Below are 22,298 nucleotides of genomic sequence, written 5' to 3'. Positions count from 1 at the left end.
GGAAATGTGATAATGTTGATTATCATATTATAGCACTTTACAGATCTAAATAAAGTTTATAGGAACCTGTTGGATTACTCTTTTGTTTGGGGTCCGGGAAGGGAGAGTGTTGTAGGCGGTTGGTTCGACGCTTATTACTGGCGGGTGATGTGATAACGTTGATAAAAATAATAGATGATGATCATATATAGATTAATAAAACATTAATTTATATCGCTGTACATCTGTAAAGACGTGTATACAATGCCATTGTTTCGCTTTGTGAGGGTATGGCAGAGTCAGCAAAGTAAAGGTAAGTTTATTGCCTAAAAACACCCACGGGGAGCAGCATAGAATTACAAAATGAAAGAAAAATCACACTAGAACAAACATACATAAATTGAACATAATGCCTAATTCAATCTTATAAAGTACGCTCACAACAAAAGAAAGAAAATAAACAGGACTTGAATATATAGGAATACATGTACAATATATTAGAACATTCAAATATATTTAGTGATATATAAGGTTAGGCGTGTGTATGTAAAAGGGTGGGGGGCTCAAATTTGCGGTGACCTTGATAATGCTGATACAAATGATTATCATTAGTAAAACATTAATTTCTTCAACACTATAAGCGTATAAAATAACTGTGAATCTGTAACATGGTATGTAAGTTTGTGGGGGGGGGGGGGGGGCGTGAGGAAAGATGGTGGTGGTGGTGATGGTGGGGGGGGGGGGGATGCCTAAAATTGGCTAGGTTGCCCTTTGAATAACTCTATAGCCTCGCCGGAGGAGAATTCATTGCTTATACAGGACGGTGTTGTCTTTGGTCCTGTTCATTTATTATGAATATAGAATTCTAATTTAATTTTCAGATTATCCACCCACGTCTTTTTCCGTGTTTCTTTTATCTCAAAATATCTTGAATGTTTAAGCTCACCATCAAATTTATAAATATGTACATCAAGCGCTCGCTAACGCTGAGAGATCACACAATCTTCGAGTGCAACCTTTGACGTCACTCGAGCAGACATCCATAATCGTCGGGTTGTCGGTTAGAGACACCCTTACATTTTTGTCCTGTATGCACTCCATAGGTGTTTTTCAGGGAATCCATTATTTCTCTGGTAAGATTGGATGTTTTTAATTTCCATATATACTAAAATTGCCATACCTTTATTGGAAATAACCACCCGATAAATACTTTTGTGGCAAAGTATCTTTAATTTTTACTTTTGTGCGTTAGTAGGGTTTAATGAATCCGAGTGGGAATTGTATATACAACCTGACCAACTTCCGACATATGAAATTTCGCGCATGCTCAGACATTTAGTTGCTTTTTGGAAATGAAAAGAAGGTGTTTCTGCATATTTTTTATTTACGAAAGTTAAATGGTAATAATAACTTAATTATCCATGCATTACAGACGTAGAATAAATAATGGCGAACATATTGACGTGAAAGTTTCACTAGGCCTAGATTCATGTGTTTGCTGATATTATTTTGTTATTACAAAGAAATCAATGGGGGGATGCATGAAAAATACGATGATACTATTGATACGAGGAGTAGGACAATGCTACTAGAAAAATTGTTTTAATATGAGAAATAAGTTTTAATATTAGCATATATTCGGCCCCACGTACAACCAAAACAGTCCATAGATTTACCCAAAATAACACATTTTTATTTTTATGATTTTTTTATGTGTAGTACCGGTAGGTGATTAATATTCCCTAAACTTTACTCTTTTATTATAATAGTACTGAAAAAATGGAAGATCAAAGCAAGAAAGACAACTCTTTATCATTGTAATGGATTCAGGATGGTTCACCCCAAAACCCTTTCACCCTGGGCTCTTTCATCCCAACCAATCTTTTGATGGAGTTGATTCACTTTATCATACATATCGTAATTACAGTTTATGTGGATAGCGTAAATAATAGAGATTAAAACACAATGTAGTAAATATTGTAACATACACAACTCAACTCATATGTACACAAACTGTCTTAGAATTTTTTAGTTGTTTCGTTATCGTAGTCGTTTACTTTGTCTTGGTTTTGCTGCTACTTTCTTTGCCTTGCATGATAGGCCTACTGAATAATCACACACTGTAGCTATAATGGTATCAGTATTACTTTTTGCGTGTATATATTGCCAGTTACAAAATTTTGAAAATAAATTACCCACTAAAAATGACAATAAGAGTTGTCTTTTTTGCTTTGATCTTCCATTTATTTCCATTTTTTTTTCAGAACTAATAACAAAGTTTAGGGAATATTAATCACATACACACATACATGTAACTAGAAAGAATAAACAATAAAAATGTGTTGTTTTATTCAAAATACTGGTTGTTTTGGGTAAATCTATGGACCCCCAGAAAAAACCTAATTGACCAGTCCATAGATTCACCCCAAAAAACTTTAATTACACAAAACAACTTGTATTTGGAAGAAAACAACACATTTGTACAATCTTTTCTTTATTTTTATATGGTGATTAATATTCCATTAACTTTAATCTTTTTTAATAGTTCTGAAAAAAAATAAGGATATAAATGGAAGATCAAAGCAAGAAAGACAACTCATATTGTTATCGTAGTAGGTTTGGGTTGTCTTATCACAAGCTGTTTCATCCCAACCCAAGCATAAAGATATCTGGGGGGTTGGATGGCCGAATGGTTAGCACGTGCGCGCTGTATCATACGGTCTGTCATTGAGTCAACTGGTGGAGTTTCGATTCCCTGGTTGTACGTGACAAGGAGTAGGGTCGCCTGTCCAACCTCGTGGGTTTTCTCCGGGTCCTCCGGTTTCCTCCCACTGCTAAAGACCCCTACGCGCAAGCGAATGATTGAAATAAAATTAAACCATGTGTTAGTCCCGAAATGACCTAGTTGGTGTCGAGTGGACATTAAACCCCATTTCTCTCTCTCTCTCATAAAGATATCTGAGAATTAAACACTGGACATATTTACTAAGTTTTACAGTAAAATATTTTGCCAAATATTTTATTCAATATTTATTTCCACTCAACACCGTTATTTGGTTTGTTTTGGGTACATCTATGGACACCTAATTCATGTTTATGTATATCTGCAGCTTTGTTTTGATTTTTGCTGTGAGTGACGACAAGCACGACATTGGTTGTGATCCCTATTGAAACTGAACACTGCATCCTGTTAGTTTGTCTAACTGGAAGAAGAGACATGGTCAGTTGCGTTGCTTGGGGATGTACTAATAACACCAACAAGTCTAAATCTGGAAGCATGTGTCATTTTTTTCAATTTCCAAGAGAGGCAACACGCAGAACAGCCTGGACGCAGCGATGTCAACGAGGAGAGAAGGGCTGGTCTCCATCGAAACATGCTCGTCTTTGTTCGGAGCATTTCGAGTTATCTGCGTACGAACGAGATCCTGCTCGATTGAAGAAATTGGGATATGAAAATGCTAGAGTGAAACTCAAGCCAGATGCTGTGCCAACATTGTTCCTGAAGAAAACATTTGTTGCTAATTTTGACAATGCAACTGCGACACAAGGGTCTCACAGGAAGCAACGGGCAACCAAGGTAAGTATTTATAGAACACAATTTTTATGGGAAACAATCACTGGTTTATTCTAAAAGCATGACGTTTCGACAAGTATCCTCTTATCGTTATCAAGCACAAAGGTAAGTATTACTGACCAGTGAAATTTTAATAATATTATTTTGATCAAGATACATGTATCTTTCTATAGATATATGTATGTTCTACCCTGTGTACACAGACTGCAAATTTTCGGACACACGGCAAACAAGGAGAATCCAGGTGAATTCTCCATACCAACTGTAACCAAGGCATCACCAGCAGGGCTGTCGGTAATTTTTTGCAGTTGATTAGCAGCACTGCTAAAAGTCCAATTTTGCCAAATTTGATTAGCAAATTTAAAAACTGATTAGCAGTTTTTCAGTTTCAACATAAAACACCTAAATAACAAGATATTACTTTAATTCATAACAAATATGATTAGATTCTGTTCTTAGATTTTTTTTAGCACTGCCACAAGTACTTGTGACAGTTTGTGAATGTGATGTAGACATTTAGTTAGGTCTTGTGTCTGAAGCCAATTCTTGGCAGTGACTTCCGAAACCCCACTCATTTTAATTGTTATATTTTTTGTTACGTTAGTTTTCTTCGTTAGAAAACAATTTCGTCTGCTTTTTACCATGTATTAATATTTTTGTTCAATCAGGCGCACCTCGATTAACTAGACACACACGATATAAACAATAATATTTTACGGGAATTTTTACTTTGATTTATCATTTTACAATAACATGTATTTATTTTTTTATATTTTATTTACAATACCTGAGGGATACAGTGAATTTATTTCTTTCAAAATGAATATTGATATAATTACTTGAAATTGACATACCTCGCAACGTGAGTGGTACTACATGATTCCCTATTTCCGGTTTAATAGTCCCTATTCATAGAGTTATGTCCCTGTATTATATAGAAAATGAATTGTGTCTGGGTAGTTCGAGTAGGAGGTCATACAGAGAATTAAGTTTTGTTTATAAAATTTTATTCAACATTTTATACACGTTGAAAGTGTTGAGAAAGCCTTCTAGTCTTCAAAATGTGGATTATCCTTGTGTCAATATCAAAAATGTCAGGCATATTAATGATTCGCAGTTACTACGAATTAAAAACGTTAGATTTTAATTTTTGATTAGCAACAAACAAAATATGTATCGCAAATTGAGCTGCGATACTGGTTGTCGGCAGCCCTGATCACCAGGTATTACCGTCCCTACACCTACATGTACTCTGTTATACATACAAGTATGATTCCAGAACCGGTGAACTTTATTTGTGTACATTTATATCACTGCCTCAATAAGGGGATGTGGCAAGTGACTGTGACAGTAGGAATAGAATGAAAATAATAAATTGTACAACCAAATTCCGCAGCCACTTACAAGATCTTTCAAGCTGTTTGTGACGGAAGGTCTAGATACCAAATTACAGTCTAGATACTGTCAGAGTGGAAAGTATAAGAAGAACTTTAAGTTGATGATTGAGTTAAATTTAGGTGATCAATATAGGAACACCAGTAAATGGAATACTCAAACTTGTCGTCTTATCTCTTTTTTGCATTGTTGGAAGCGATAAAAGTAATATATGGCACAAGGACTCATGGCCGTGCATCATTGAAGCCACTGTTCGAGTCAGATTCTTCTGGGAAGGCTTGTCATATTTTTTTAACAACACACGAATGATGTACTTTTCTACACTTCTTTGGAAGCCGCTGCTGTACATGTATGAGTCATGCAAATTGTTGATAGGCACAGTAGCGGTAGGTCTTTTCTTTTATTGCTTTTGTGTCTTGTGGACACAGTATTGGAAAGTAATATAAGGAAAAGAGGGATTGTTTGCCAGGAACTACAGGTAGGAACGGTTAAGCCCATCCCATCTTCCAAGAAATTGGAGGTAATACAATGGGGTTTAGCGTTCTACTTTTCTGCACTGACTGGGCTAATAAAGATGGGTATACACTAGGCACTGTGCTATGAAGGAAATTTTGCCCGAATAACAACAAATTCTTTATTTCAAATTTCAACTGTCAATAGTTCTTTATGTGTACACCAATATGCTAACGGGACCCAAGTTTTCCATCCCATCCGAATGGCTAGTCACTGTTCCTTGCCAGGTCCTCCATTCTAAACCACTGACAAGGGAAAAGCCGTCGCGGAAAATTGTGTTGAACTTTCTCGGTATCAAACCTGGGCATTGCAGTTCCATATACATGTATGCTATTCTTCGGCACCGAGAAATGGACACAAATAGGTCACAACACATATCATAATGTAATATAAATGTATATAAACTGATCTACATTCAATCGTTTCTGTTTTTACTCTAATTTCTAATCCGTTGTCTTCAGCGAAATACGTGAAGAATGCAAATTGAATGGCAAGTCTTTGCCGTCTGGCTATTCCAGTTTCGTTCATCAAGTCGAAAGCATTCTGGCATGTGATTCACGTGCCAAGTTTAAAATTTTCATTTTGCCTTAAATATTGGATACCAGAAGTCCATCTTTTCACGGTAAGATCACAACATCAATGTTGATTTAAAGTAGCTAAGTCTCTAACTCAATATCATCCAAAATCTTACACGTTGAAAATACGAATTATTTGTCAATTCAAATCAACATTGATGTTGTGATCTTACCAGGAAAAGGCAGGCTTCTGATATCCAATATTTAAGACAAAATAAACATTTTACCATTGGTACACGAATCGTGTACCATAGTGCGTTTTAGCGTCATTTGCAGCAAGTGACCAGAAAGAACGAGGCTAGACATATTCAACAGGAGAGTCTGCTTAATAGACTGGAATAACCAGACGCTAGAAATTGCTATAGGGTTGAGACACATGCTGTATTTCGCTGGACATAACTGATTTGAAATTAGAGTCAAAAAGGAAACAATTGAATGTAAATCAGTTTATATACAATCAGATTACATTATTATATGCGTTTCGACCAATTTGGGTCAATTTCTAGGTCCCAAATATTAGCGATTTAGCTCCTTTAAATTGACCAATATGTCATGTTTGCAATGTCGAAGACTGTGGCTGGTACTTAGTTAAAGACTTGACTACTTTAAATTATGTCACTTCATGATTTTTAGTTCATCACTTACAAGGTACTGTATAATTATTCACAATATTATTGACATTAGGAAAAATTTAGTGTGCAGTACTCACCTGGGTTGTGACTGACCCATGTATTTAACCATTTGTGGTACCTACGCTCGACCTTCCATTCATTTCCCTTTTTTTTTTTTGAGAACCATTAAAAAAAGTTTAGGGAACATTAATCACCTGTACACACAAAAATAAAGAAAAGACATCATAAAAATGTGTTGTTTTCTTCCAAATACAGGTTGTTTTGGGTAATTAAAGTTGTTTTGGGTGAATCTACTAACTGGTCAATTAGGTTTTTTTTGGCAGCCCATAGATTTACCCAAAACAACCCAATTAAAATTGTTTTGGATAAATCTATGGACAGCTAAGAAACTTGATCCAGGCCTCAAAATACAAAAAAAAAAATAAACAACTTTTACTATAGCATTCTTCTTTAAAGGTAGCAAAGAAATCTCATCCAGACCTTGAAATAGAGAGACAGAGAGAGATGGGGTTTAACGTCCACTCGACACAAACTAGGTCATTTTGGGACTAATATTTGGTTTAATTTTATTTCAATAATTCGCTTGCACGTAGGGGTCTTTAGCAGTGGGAGGAAACCGGAGGACCCGGAGAAAACCCACGAGGTTGGACAGGCGACCCTACTCCTTGTCACGTACAACCGGGGATTCGAAACCACGCCAGTCGACTCAATGACAAACTTTATGATACAGCGCGCGCACGCTAACCATTCAGCCATCCAACCCCCCCACCTTGAAATAAGAAAAAAAATCTACCTGTTGCTTTTCATACATTTCGCTTCACTAACTAACCTGTGACTCATAATTTTCCGAATCACATATTGTCCACATTATTCACATATGTAGGTACACAAATACGCTTGAATTGTTTTGGTCCTTGTTTTAATCCATATGAATATCGTGATATAAAACAGTTTTATTTCTTTGACATCAATCAGCAGGACTAAAAATTATCGCAAATCCCTGAATCATCTACTGGAAGATTAATCCAATTCCATGTTTTGAACTGACGTGGTTTCTGCCAAGTAAAACAATTTGATTTAAAGGCCAGTGAGTTCCATTGAGAATTGTAAGAATTCAGATTCTAAATTATCCGTAATAAAATTAGTATCAAAACACAACTTTTCACCTGTATATGACAATATTCTAATATTAACCATGTGTAGTAAAGGACAGCTGAACAGGCGAACATTTCGAACCCTGCTCATATAGAATAAAAAAAATAATCTGTTCTAAACATACATTATGCAAGAGCTAAATTAGGCCTGAAATGTTATCTAAATTATTAATTAGACATTAATTAACTTATCCAGACCATAATCAACTCTTGATGGCATCGCTAGGCTGCGATGTTTACTTGATTAGAACCTGGCCTGCTGCTTCTGATTAAATCAAAAAGTGGATAATCGAGACTTATTTTTTTTTATCGTACCGACTTTGAGAACTGCCAGCTCTTTATCTAATCTTCCATAATGTATCTTTAAGATTACTTTAACAATCGAAGTAATGGGCGTCTATAAAGGACTTTATGAAACTCAAACTCTTGATAAACTGTATTTTTTATTTCAGGAAACTAATGATGTTAAAACTTTTCATCAGTGTATAGTATGTGATGATATTTTTCATAAGTATAGTGACTTGGAAAACCACAATAAAATCCATGTTAAAGAAGAGGAAACTGATGATGATGGTTTAGATTCTGAAGGACATGCTGAAATTACCTTAGATCAAAGTGCTGATGTAAATGTTAAAAAAGAAAAAACTAATGATGTTGAATTAGATAAAAAATTTAAAGAAGAGAAAACTGATAATTTTAGCATAGACCAAACTTCTGATGTTAAAAAAGATCAAATAAATAATGTTGAAACATTCCATCAGTGTCGACTGTGTGGTGATACATTTGGATTATACACCGACTTAGAGACACATTGTAAAATACATGTTAAAGAAGAACAGTCTACAGCAAGTACTTCATATCGGAATATAGTCTGTGAAGACAGTTTTAACGTAGACACTGAATTAGGGATTCATATTTCAGCACACCATGGAACATTTATTCCTAATGAAAAACAAAATACAGATATTTCTATTCCTCATCTGTCTGATGAAGAACAATCGCCACAAAAGGGGACATCTTTGTCAAAAGATTTACATGTAAACCAAGAAATCAAGTCATTATTTAAATGTAGTGTTTGCAGTAAATCATTTAACAAAAACAGTAATTTACAGGTTCATCTACGAATACATACTGGCGTAAAACCTTATAAATGTGATGTTTGTGATAAATCATTTATTCTTAATGGTCACCTACAGAGACACACCAGAACTCACACGGGGGAAAAACCCTTTCAGTGTAATTTGTGTAGTAAATCATTTTCTAGACATTGTTCACTTAATAAACATACAGTAACCCATACACGAGAGAAAATGTTCAAATGCCACATTTGCTGCAAAGCATTTACCCAAAATGGTACTCTTCAAAATCACATTAAAATTCACACCGGGGAGCAAACCTATAGATGTGATTTATGTGGTAAATTATTTTCAACAGTCAGTGACTTTAATAGACATTGTAGAACCCACACAGGTGAAAAGCCTTATAGATGTGATGTTTGTGGATCGTTTTTTACGCAAAAAAGTACGCTACAGATGCATTTTCGAACTCATACAGGCGAAAAACCCTTTCAGTGTAGTTATTGTCTTAAATCATTTTCTTTGAAAAACATGCTCACGAGACATGTCCGCTTACATACTGGTGAAAAACCGTATACATGTGATGTTTGTAATAAATCATTTAGTTTATTATCTAATTTAAAGCTGCATGCCAGAATTCACACTCAAGAGAAACCCTACAAATGTTCTATCTGCCATACACTGTTTCGACAAAGCAATAATTTAAAGAGACATCTCAAAATTCATAGCTCAGGTAAAGAAAAGCCATTTAATTGTGATCTGTGTACTAAGTCCTTTAGTCAGAAACGTTGCCTCCAGTTTCATTGTAAAACTAAACATGGAAAAATTCTATGAATTATGAAACAAAACCTTTTTTGTACAGCAATCATTCAAAGGAATCAGTAAGGTTTAGGCCACACAAAAAAAAAATTCTGGTTCAGACAATCCTTTGTACAAATTTGATGTGAGTGTGCGGCTTTTTTTTTTGTTTTTATTTTCTCAAAATCTTGTCTAGCCAGTTCTTCATTTTTATAAACTTACAAAATTATAAAACATAAAATAAGTAAGATTCTGATATAACGGTCAAATAATGCCTTGACTTCATCCAGGGAAAATGTTTTCAAATCCACCAGTATCGATACTGTTAAAGCATGGAATTTGCTTTGACTTAAAAACAAGTCTGTGCCCCATATCTCCCAACGGAGAATACTTTCGGTCATCTCTCTCAGAGTTATCAGTTATAGTTAGTTATTTTGAGTTATCAGTTATAGTTAGTTATTTTGAGTTACCAGTTATAGTTAGTTATTTTGATTATAAAAAATGAAAGATTGACAGCGAAATGTCGCCAATAACAAATTAACAATTCATTGTCCAGTGCTGTTCTTGATTATCAGTAGTCTTTCCCATGGTTACGTACTTGATATACGAGTCTATTGTTCAGTTCCTCTTTTCAAGACATACGAAAATGGATAAGTTAAGATAAAAAACATGTGACATGGTGGTATCAGAGAACCAGAAGATTTTTTTTGAGTGTGGCCTAAATTTAGTAATAATAATCGTGCTATGTTATTCCTACATGTACATGTAGGTGGTTGGATGGATGAATGGTTAGAGCGAGAGCGTTGTATCATAAGGTCTGTCATGGAGTCAACTTGCATGATTTCGATTCCCTGGTTGTACGCGGCAAGAAATAGGTTCGCCTGTCCAGACTCGTGGGTTTTCTTCGGGTCATCCTACTGCTAAAGACCTCTACCTACAAGCGAATTATTTAAATAAAATTGAACTATAGATGTATGTTAGTCCTGAAATAACCTGAGTGGACGTTAAACCCCATTTCTCTCTCTCTCTCTATTCCTACAAGCCTTTTTATAACCCAAGGCGATCTTACGCCTTGTTATGTACCACCAGGAAATCGAAACCACGCAAGTTGACTCAATGACAGACCTTATGGTGCAATGCGCACACACGCTAACCATTCGGCCATCCAACCCCCATATTATGAAATTCAATTACATATAGTTTGAAAATAACCCTTTAAAAGATTTTTTAGCTTAAATATTACAGTCAATAGGTGGCTTTATTGTTGCAAGTGGAGGACAAGCTGATCGTGTAAATTATGTGTTTACTGTTGTATTTACCATATTAGTATTATTATAATCTATTATATTAAAGATTTATTTATATCAACTAACAGTATATATGTATCTACATAAATACAAATTATACAATTCTATGTACAACAGATAAATAGTCAGTTATGTGTGGTTTTGTAAAGCATATATTTGGCAAAATAGATTTACATAAGTTTCTTGAATTATTAATATCTATATAAATACAAGTGATTCATTGCATCATAGAAATCTGTATACAATAGATAATAGTTACGCATGATTTTGTAATTGTAATGCATGTCATTGGCAAAATAGATTTACACAAAAGTTTCTTGAATAAAAGCTTGAAGAACCATTCCAAATTCCTGATTTTTAAATACAAATATACTCTTCAAAAAAAGTAGGTGATATTCAGAAACAATACAAAACTGCGGAAATGCACTGCTGTTTTAATTAGAGGTAACAAGCTTATGTTAATAACGGGCCAATTGCCTACACATTACGATTTGGGGCAATCTGACCCACTCCTCTTCACGGCCAATTCTTGTGTGTTGTCGGTTGACGTCGACTAACACGTTTCCCGATCATGTCGCAGACTAGCTGCAATTTTTAGCCAAGATAATTCTTATCTAAGGCTGCAATTGATACACTATTCGACTCTTTACCCAAGTAAAATAAGGTCCAGTTGCAAATTTTTCAACACATATCATCATAGTTTGCATGGATTGGAAATAAGTGATTATATGTTAAGCTATGAACAGTACAGTTTGGGGTCAGTGTAATTGGAAATTAAGGGAGTTATAGGCCAGTAACTTTTTTGTAGTCAAATGACTACAAAACTTGCGCAAAGGAAGGCCTTAGGAGAGTCCACTACTGTGGCTGGAGTAAGACCTAAGACATCAGACTAGTGGAACCATTTCTAGTCGCAGACGTGCCCTATAGGGGAAAGGTCAGGACTCATCACTGGCCAAGGCATATGACAATATAGTGACGTTGGAGGTAGTCATTCACGACACGAGCGCGGTGGGCACGTGTTACGGTCCAGGCGATTCCAGTCTTTCGCACGTCGTTTCCGACTGAGAGTGTCAAAAAATGAGACCAGCTCCCTTGTAGAGTTCACGCCCGAAACACATTTATATAACAATGTCATACATTACCATGTATCACAATATAATGCCCGATATCCATCTTGTCCTTTTCACATAATTATATTTATAACATTCCCGTTAGGCCGATGAATTGACACAAATCAGTTAGCGAAACAAGCGACATCAAACAGCTGGCGGCCATGACACTTTGGCGCGGTCAAGGCTATAACGTCGTTATTGTTAGTAACGCTCGCATTGATTGGTCGACAACTGACGTCATCGGAATCCCCTTATAAATAGAAGCAGACGACAATGAAATCCTCAGTATGCACTCGGGAAAGCTCCTTACGTAATTGGCAGCAATCCAGCTATTTCAATTTGGATATGGATCACCAAAAATGGGTAAGGAATTAATATCCTAGCTTTGGCTGTGGTAATTTATCCATAACTGGTCTCCTATTTAAAGACTCATAGGTTGGTTTAACCTTGACTGGCTTGATCCAAGATAGGCCTAGAATTAGTTGTGGTTCACCCATTCCCCCAAGTCTTACCAATTCCTTATGTCACCAAATCTCCGATTTAATCCCGTCATATCCACCGGCCTGACAGGGCAAATGTATTTATTTACCTCATTCCTGTTTCCATACCTGGGAATTTATCCAAAGGGTTGGCGTCTCACCCAAATTATCTCCCCTTAATGCGATGTATCACAAATAAATTGATCCAAATAAAGATGTTTATTTTTATCTACACCCGAGTTTGTTAGTTCTTTCGATTGAAGTGCTAGGCTGGAACGAACCCCTAAAAAGTCTCTAATAAATGTTGAGACGCTACACACGGGCATTATCATCTTGAATATTTACTGTTTATCAGTTTGCGAAACTTCCGGAAGTGATGATTTGATCCAAGGCCATAGTTTAGATCATGCCAACCGGACGTAGAATTATATCATCGTGGTTTCATTTTCATTTTTTGCCTCTCTTTTAATACTGTTCTAGTTGGGTTTAGGAAGATTACAAGACATTCCAGAATTAGCAACACTGAAAGTACATATCGAAAGAACGTTTGAGAAATTCTGTTTGGAAGTAAATTGGAGACACAAATTTGTAAAGGTGAGAATATTTATGAAACACGTGGTTAGTAAAAGGCTCAACCAAACGATAAAACATTATTTGCACTTACGGTTCTTTGATAATCATCGTTTCTCATAAAAGTTATATATTTATTTAAAACGAATAATATGCTGATGAATTTATTTGAAAATGACCTACACAAAAAACAAAATAAATATTTACACGACATGCAATCTTTTTTACAAGCCCCTAGAAATTGATAACGATAATCCGTGAGCTGCACGTTGACATTCTTGTCGTAGATGGCAATACCAATCGATAAATTAGTGCGTACAACATGGCTCGAAATGTTTGCCTGTCTACTTGTCGCCGACAGGTGATTTTTTCGTCTGACAGGTAGCAAATAAAACTACCTGTCGCTTGCGACAGGTGGACTAAATTTTACTTGATGTTCAGTAAATTGACCACAATACTCACGTCCACGTCACGGGCGCTATTGCACTTTCGTACCTCTACCAGTTCCCGTGGTCGTAGGCACTTGAAATTTTCAGAGGATGTTAAGGGGGGCTAGCAATGACCACACACCAAATTTCAGACGAATCGATAAATAACTTTTTATTTTACCGACCTTTTAATTTCTAACGAGAGAGAACTTCATCCGTTTGACGCCATTTGCTTTGTTTACTAATTAGACTTGAATAACAAGACACTAAGACGGAAACCGACTCGAATAACAAGACACTTAGACGGAAACCGACACACTGCACCAGCTGCCTAACACTGCAGTTCAAAAAAATTAATATAATTTTCGTATACTTTAATTTTTGCGCGAAGCCACCATTTTCTATAAAATACTATTTGGTGTTGATCAGTGGATTGGCCTTTAGGTGTAAATATTGCCGTGACCTTGATTTTGACCTTGAGGCCAAACTTCCCATCCATATCGGGGCCTTTGCGTTTATGCTTGCCGTGGCCTTATTTCTTACTGTATTATCAAAGTTAATGTTCGAGGTGAAAGCAGAGATGACGTCCTTCGGAAAAGATAGTTGGGTCAAAGTCGTAGGTCAAGGTCATGTTACAGAAAACTAAACTCAAACTTTTCAAAGTCATTTTTGGGACATTTGACCTTGACTTACGACCTTGACCCCGTAACCATTTTCGAAGGCTATCACCTTGGCTTGAATCATGGACGTTTACCTTGGTTCTGTCACACACTGCTCGGTCAGAAAAGGGTCAAACGGAGAGGGGCCCGTGTCCGAAAGAAGTCAATGGGCGTGGTCAATGTGTAAGGTCGTGGTGACCTCCACTAGTCACCTTTAACCATCCGTGACCTTGACTTTGACCTTGAGTCCAAACTTCCTATTCATCTCGGGCCCTTTTCGTTTATGCTTGCCGTGACCCTATTTCTAACTGTATTATCAAAGTTAATGCTTGAGGTGAAAGCAAAGACAACGTCCTTCAGAAAAGTTAAAAAGGTCAAAGTCGTAGGTCAAGGTCATGTTACAGAAAACTAAACTCAAACTTTTCAAAGTCAGTTTTGGGACAGGGCCAGGGTAAGCGTCAATGGTTCAAGCCAAAATCGTTACGGGTCAAGCTCGTAAGTCAAGGTCAAATGTCCCAAAACTGACCTTGAAAAGTTTGAGTTCAGTTTTCTATAACATGACCTTGACCCAATTATCTTTTCTGAGGGACGTTGTCTTTGATTTCACCTCAAGCATTAACTTTGATAATACAGTAAGAAATAGGGTCACAGCAAGCATAAACGAAAAGGGCCCGAGATTGATGGGAAGTTTGGACTCAAGGTCGAAGTCAAGGTCACGGATGGTTAAAGGTGACTAGTGGAGGTCACCACGAACTTTCACATTGACCACGCCCTTTGACGTCCTTTCGGACACGGGCCCCTCTGCGTTTGACCGTTTTCTGACCGAGCAGTGTGCGACAGGGCCAGGGTAAACGTCGATGGTTCATACCTACATGTATGGATATGTGTGATGTGATTATTCTTTGAGTTTGATAATTGAGAGTGACAGGTTATTTACTGAAGCGACAGGTTATTTACTGAAGCGACAGGTATGAAGAAAAGCTACCTGTCGCTTGCGACATGTAGCTTTTTTTTAAACATTTCGAGGCCTGGCGTACAAGGCAAAGTTTTTTGGTGGAAAATATAAGAAATGGCAACGTTCAAAGCGGAATAATTAAAGCTGATTAACCGATAATCCCGATGTTATTGCAGTATGTTCAAAGAAACCTAACCGTTCTTTGGTGGAAAACGTCAGTTGTCAATCATCGAGAATGGCGGCCGTGTGTTGATTGCAGTTATACCGTTTCACGAAAAAACATTAGCAGTGGTCGGTCAATCAAGCTCGTTTACTATTTGATAAAAGAAAAACAACGAAGTATTACTAAATATACACAAATTTTCAACAATATTTTTTATTGTCAAGTTTTATACTCGCAACCAGACAAAGGAGAAGTTTTATCCTCGCAGATAAAACAAAACAAAAGAGAAGATTTATCCTCGCAGATAAAACAAAACAAAAGAGAAGATTTATACTCGCAGATAAAACAAAACAAAAGAGAAGATTTATACTCGCAGATAAAACAAAACAAAAGAGAAGATTTATACTCGCAGATAAAACAAAACAAAAGAGAAGATTTATACTCGCAGATAAAACAAAACAAAAGAGAACTAGCAGTGTTAATCGCGGTCTCAACAATCGCCGATCAACTAAATAAAACGAAAGACAACTAAGACAGCTGTTACTATATCTCATAAATAAATAGTCCCAACTGTCGTTTGTATTGAGTCCCAAATGTCGTTTGTGTTGAGTCCCAATTGACGCCAATCAAGTCCCAAACGTCGTCAACTAAGTCCCAAATGTCGTTTATGTTGAGTCCCAAATGACGTGAGTCCCAAATGACGTGATACCATCCAGACAACTTGGACCAAAGACCACTCGACCCAAGACTAAACGGACCAAAAAAGAGACCCATTTGGACCAAAATAGAGACTACTCGGACCAATTAATCTATATTGTAAGTCGAATGTAAGACCACTCGGGCCGATTGATGTTCAATCTAGTCGAATTGGTAAAACAATAAACCGGCCACTAGTAGGGTATCATAAATCAATCTACTTTCGGCTAAATTACAACAGGTTAATTATTACCTGTAAATTTCAAGTCTCTACCATCACAGGAACTGGTAGAGGTACATTACTGAAATAATACCTTCCAGGTAGATATTAAGATAATAATAGCTGGTAAGTTGGACAATACATTGATTGATTCACTGACGAGTTGTTAGCTAAAATTTAAATCTTCATTGAATATAATGCAATGATAGAACATTGCATACACCGTCAAAAAACAGCCGATTAAGAACAATGATTCCAACTGTACTATCTGACAACGTATAGTCTGGTTGTTCACCAAGATGGCAGCAGCCAATGTGTGTGAGGTCATGTGAATTAACTCTTAACAACATATTTATTTGATTTAATAATAAATAAATAACAAAATATTTATTGTCTGTATTTTATTTTTTATTGGTCCGAGTGGTCCTTTGGGTTGGTCTGAGTAGCAAAGCTAAATATTGGTCCGAGTGGTCTTACAATATAGATTAATTGGTCCGAGTGGTCTCTATTTTGGTCCAAGTGGTCTTCTTTTTGGTCTGTCTGGTCTTGGTTCTAGTGGTCTTTGGTCCAAGTGGTCTTTGGTCCGGGTTGTCTGGAAAACCCTAAAAAAAAACTAAAAATAAGTTTTATGGTGATAGAATATTTGGTCAATATGCTCCTAATCTATGGAACCCTCTACCTCCTGAAATGAAATAAATACGATTAGAAACTAATAGGCCCACTCATGTTATAAAATTCACAATTAAAATAATCCTTTTAAACAACGTTTTGATCTTTTTGTCCCCCGCCTTTCGAAGAAAGCAGGCGACTATTAAAATGGGTTCGTCTGTCCCGTCATACTTTTTGGGACACAATAACTCTCTTTCTAATTGAGCTAGAATGTTCAAACACGGTGTAGGGGTTTATTACGTAAATGCCTTAATGGAGTTCGAAGATGAGCATTTTCTGCTTAGGGTAAGCAGAGATAAGGAATGTGATTGGTTGATGCTTTGGGACACAATAACTTTAGTTCTGATTAAGTGAGAGTGATGAAACTTGGTGTATAGTTTCATTACATCAATACCTTGACTAAGTTCGATAATGAGCATTTTCTGCTCAGGGTAAGTAGAGCGATGAGCAATTTGATTGGTCGAGATGTTGGAACACAATAACTCTCATTCTAAATGATGTAGAATGTTCAACTTTGGTGTAGGCTTTCATTAGGTGAATGCCTTGATTGAGTTCTATGATGAACATTGTATGCTTACTGTAAGCAGAGATAAGCAATCTGACTGGTTGATTGCTTTGTTGCACGATAACTTTGGTTATAATGAAGTGAGAGTGATGGAAATAGATTCATTATATCATTACCTTGACTAAGTTCGATGGTGAGAATTTTCTGCTTAGGCTAAGGAGCGATAAGCAATTTGATTGGTCAAGACTCTGGAACATAACAACTCTGCTTTTAATTGAGGTAGAATGTTTAAACTTGATGTAGATGTTCATCAGGTGAATGTCTTGACTAAGTTCAATGATTAACATTTCAAGCTGAAGCTAAGCAGAGCTAATCAATATCATTTGGTTGATGCTTTGGGGCAAGATAATTTTGATTCTATTTGATAGAGTGATGAAACTTAGTGTATAGTTTGATTGCTCGATACTTTTGAAAAAAATAATGTGCTATTAATTAATGTGTCATCTATTTATTTTGGGATTTCGGCGGGGGACATCAGCCTCTCTGTTGGCTTATTTCTTGCACTAATCTCTTCTTTATGTTACATTTAGCAGATTTGGCTCTTGCATAATGTATGTTGAATGGTAGGGTGGGGGTGGATAGCTTAATGGTTAGTGTGTGCGTGCTGTGTCATAAGGTCTTGTCATTGAGTCAACTGGTGTGGTTTCGATTCGCCAGTTGTACGTGACAAGGAGTAGGGTCGCCTGTCCAATCTCATGGGTTTTCTCCAGGTCCTCAGGTTATCTCCCACTGCTAAAGACCCCTACGCACAACGAACTATTGAAATAAAATTGAACCATATGTTAGTCCTGAAATGGCCTAGTTTGTGTGGAGGGCACTTAAATCCCCTCTCTCTCTCTCTCTCTCTCTCTCTCTCTCTTTCTTTAATGGTAATTTATTTTAATAATTATTTTTTTTATTATTATTGTAAAGGGTGTTGAGATTTTATACCATTTTTATGTCACTACTGTATGTAATGCTGTATAAGAATAAACAATAATATTATTATTATCTGGTTGACGAGTCAATCAAGACTTGTGGACAACTTAAGTTTACATGTAGACGAGTTAACTAGTTTCCTTTTGTCACGACCCCAAGAATGAAGACAGTATGTAGATTAATATATTTGTTTGATCTAGGCTCAGGGGCCCATGGTGGCTAAGTGGGTACGACGCTGGCTCGCTAGCCTGGAGTTTGTGTGTTCGATCCATGTATTGGCCGAGAAAGTTCATTGGGATTTTCTGACATGGTTTCCCCTTGTTAGTGGTGCAAGATGGAGCTGTCTAGTCATTCGAATGGGACAAAAAAAAACCTGAGGCCCAGTGTATACATTGTCATGCACATAAAAGATCCCTTGGTACAGTAGTTGGAATTTGATATAAGAGTAGGCCAAAGTGCCGCTGCCCGGGCAAAATTTCCCTAATAGCACACTGTATGGTGTATGCCTGTCTTCATTAGCCCAGTATTGGAGCAGAACAGTAGGACGTTAAAATTCATTTCATTTGATCCAGGCCAAAAAAAAGTTTAGCCCTAAATCATATTAGTCTGTCATATATGTATGGTAATTGGTAAGTGTCTCTCCCAAACTCTAAAGAAAGTTGGGGGGTTGGATGGCTGAATGGTTAGCGTGCGCGCGCTGTATCATAAAGTCTGTCATTGAGTCGACTGGCGTGGTTTAGAATCCCCGGTTGTACGTGGCAAAGAGTAGGGTCGTCTGTCCAACCTCGTGGGTTTCTCCGGGTCCTCCGGTTTCCTCCCACTGCTAAAGACCCCTATGCACAAGCGAATTATGTAAATGAAATTAAAACCATACGTTAGTCTCGAAATGACCTAGTTTGTGTCGAGTGGACGTTAAACCCCATTTCTCTCTCTCTAAAGAAAGTTAATTTAAAAACAAACTGTAAAAGATCAATTTTGTTAGAATATTTTTATCTCCTATTTTTTTTTGCAGCTCACCATGCCTAATAAGAAGAAAACAAGAAAAACTGGAGATAGAAAATACAAGTGTGATGTTTGTGGTAAATTCTGGGTTAGTCCTTCACAACTAGAAACACACATGAGATACCATACTGGCGAAAAACCATTTCGATGTGATGTTTGCGACAGACAGTTTAAGCAGAAGCAGTGTCTAATAGATCACATGAGAATTCATACTGGGAAAGAAGCTTATAAACCCCATGGATGTGATATATGTGATCAATCATTTGTTAAAGCTTATAGGTTAATGATTCACATTCGAACGCATACCGGGGAAAAATTATACAGATGTGATGTTTGTAGGAAATCATTTACCGTGCGAGGTCAACTTCAAAGACACATGAGAGTCCATACGGGAGAACGGCCATATAAATGTGATGTTTGTAGTAAATCATTTGCACACAAAGAAATTCTTGTAAATCATATTAAAATCCATACCGGCGAAAAACCATTTGATTGTGATGTTTGCAGGAAATCATTTATAAACAAAACTGCTTTACGAGCACACAGAGTGGTCCATACCGGAGAAAGATTACATAAATGTGACGTTTGCAGTAAATCGTTTTCCTCTTTAAGTAATCTTATCACTCATAAAAAACTTCACAAGGGTGATAAACCTTTTGAGTGTGATCTTTGTGGTAAATCATTTGCCACCAAAAGTGTCTTACAGCAACACGGCTCAACTCATACATCAGAAAGAAACCACAAATGTGAATCATGTGGGAAAGGATTTAAAACAAAATCTCATTTAAAGATCCATACCCTGATACACTCCAGTACACAGGCATATGTTTATTGTGACGTGTGTAACAAGCCGTTCAAAAAGAAGGCTGGTCTGAAAAGACACATTTTAATCCACACTGAAGGTAAAAACTTTAAATGTGAACTCTGTGCTCAAACATTTTTATATAAAAGCAATCTACAACGACATATGATAACTCACACAGGGCTGAAACTTTATAAATGTGATGTTTGCGATAAATCATTCACGACTGCAAGTACTCGTACAATTCATAAAAGAAGCCACACGGGGGAAAAGCCATACAAATGTGATATATGTGGACATGGATTTCGTGATAGCGGAACTTTAACAAGGCATGTAAAAAGAATTCATCGAGGAGAAAAATCAGTTTGCGATGTTTGTGGTAAAGCTTATTCAGATCTTAATAAACACAGAAAAATTCATACTGGGCGAAAACCATTTAAATGTACAGTCTGTGACAAATCATTCACCTGGTCCAATGTTTTAATTCAGCACATGAGAATTCACACCGGAGAAAAATCCTGGCCATGTAATATTTGTAATAAATATTTTTCTACAAATTACCATTTACGTACCCACATGAGAACACATTCCGGTGAAAAACCTTTTATATGTAATGTTTGTGGTGCAGCTTTTGCAAATAGTAGTAATTTCCGATCCCACAAAAAGATTCATAATGGTGATAAACTTCACAAATGTGATCTTTGCAGTAAAAAATTTCTGTTTGCCACATATTTAAGAAAGCACATCCGAAAAGTTCATGATAGTGAAAAATCATACAAGTGTGATGCATGTGGTAAAGGGTTTTTTGCAAACCAGGAGTTAAAAATTCACCTCAGAAAACATACTGGTGATAAACCATTTGAATGTGATATTTGTCATAAATGTTTTGCTAGTAATAGTATCCTAGGAGCTCATTTAAAAACCCACACACGTCATGGCCAGAAGCTACATAAATGTGATGTTTGTAGTAAATCATTTATTATCGCCAGTGCTTTGCGAAAACACATTAGAATTGCTCATGATGGAGAACAAAGTTATAAGTGTGATGCCTGTGGAGAAGAGCTTTTTAGTAAAGCTGATATTCAGAATCACCTGGCAACACATAGTGGTGGGAAACCTTTTGGATGTGATGTTTGTGGCACAGTTTTTGTTGGTTATAGTGATCTACAAGCACACAAACAGACTCATAATGGACAAAAACTTCATAAATGTGATGTTTGTAGTAAAGCATTTGTTATTGGCAGTGTTTTAAGGAAACACATCAGAATAGTTCATGATAGAGAGAAAACTTATAACTGTTATGAATGTAGCAACAGATTTTTTAGTAAATCAGATTTAGACAGACATCTTGAAACACATACTGATGAATGAAGGATTATAGTGAAACGTTTAGCTATGTATTGTTTAATTGTCGAGATGAATGTAGCAATCCTTTTTTTAGTAAATCAGATTTAGACAGACATCTTGAAATACATAGTAACATACTGATGAATGATGGATTGTAAAGAAAATATTTAGCTATATAAAAACAGAACAGCTTGATAAAGTTGAGAGACTAATCTTGTAAATGTCGCTCAAATAAATTAGTATTGTAGTTTTCCATAAGTATGTGTTATACAAATGTAGTTTATTGCTTGATCCAGTTATTAAATAGCTCTAAAAGATAATAAAAAGGGAATTGTTACTCGTAGAATTTTATGTAAAGATACTAAGTGTATAACAGTGTACATTCGCATATATTGATAGCCTGGTAGTACAAGGGTCAAATCCGGCATGTAGTCGGTTGGTGTCGCCACAGCATGCGCAATTTGGTGATTGAGCACCCGATTGAGCGCATTATGTTGGTAATCAACTCATTCTTTGTCTGGTTGAATGATTGGACGTAGTGTAGTGGCTACCTTGTTGGGATAACGGTGCCACTGTTCGAAGGTACCAAAGGAAATTGGCATATTGCTGTTGTTCAGTATTACTTTACGAAATGGGTGGTGGCCATCCCAATTCCAGATTTTGGAGCTGTTACAGTTGAAGATGCGTTAATGACGTTTATCTGCAGTTTC

The 22,298-nt window shown here is 36.4% G+C and overlaps 2 protein-coding genes and 1 long non-coding RNA gene across 5 annotated transcripts in view; 2 read left to right on the top strand and 1 right to left on the bottom strand.

The window, feature by feature from the left end:
• The first annotated feature begins 1,311 nt into the window (after nt 1-1,311).
• LOC126816957 (zinc finger protein 664) lies at nt 1,312-11,343 on the top strand. Of its 3 annotated transcripts, XR_008787760.1 has the most exons (4): nt 1,320-1,379; nt 3,090-3,556; nt 8,275-10,161; nt 10,213-11,343. XR_008787760.1 is itself a non-coding variant. In XM_050543763.2 (3 exons), exons 2-3 carry the CDS (start codon nt 3,197-3,199, stop codon nt 9,730-9,732), a joined length of 1,818 nt encoding a protein of 605 aa, XP_050399720.1. In that variant the 5' UTR covers nt 1,320-1,379; nt 3,090-3,196; the 3' UTR covers nt 9,733-11,343. The 3 variants fall into 3 exon arrangements, 2 of the variants coding, with proteins under 2 accessions (XP_050399722.1, XP_050399720.1); XM_050543763.2 differs by having other exon boundaries at nt 8,275-11,343; XM_050543765.2 differs by lacking the exon at nt 3,090-3,556 and having other exon boundaries at nt 1,312-1,379; nt 8,275-11,343.
• The window catches only part of LOC130012339 (uncharacterized), a 28,097-nt gene continuing 17,135 nt past the window's right edge, over nt 11,337-22,298 (bottom strand). The window contains exon 3 of the long non-coding RNA XR_008787761.1: nt 11,337-13,116. This is a non-coding gene — a long non-coding RNA (uncharacterized LOC130012339). The remainder of the gene's footprint in view (nt 13,117-22,298) is intronic.
• On the top strand, nt 13,027-21,925 carry LOC126816954 (zinc finger protein 845). Its single transcript, XM_050543760.2, has 2 exons — nt 13,027-13,188; nt 19,450-21,925. Exon 2 carries the CDS (start codon nt 19,456-19,458, stop codon nt 21,610-21,612), a length of 2,157 nt encoding a protein of 718 aa, XP_050399717.1. The 5' UTR covers nt 13,027-13,188; nt 19,450-19,455; the 3' UTR covers nt 21,613-21,925.

This window comes from Patella vulgata, chromosome 3 (assembly GCF_932274485.2).
Source record: "Patella vulgata chromosome 3, xgPatVulg1.2, whole genome shotgun sequence".
Classification (NCBI taxonomy): domain Eukaryota; kingdom Metazoa; phylum Mollusca; class Gastropoda; family Patellidae; genus Patella; species Patella vulgata.
Note: the sequence above shows the minus strand (reverse complement) of the source record. Positions and strands in the feature narration are given on the sequence as shown.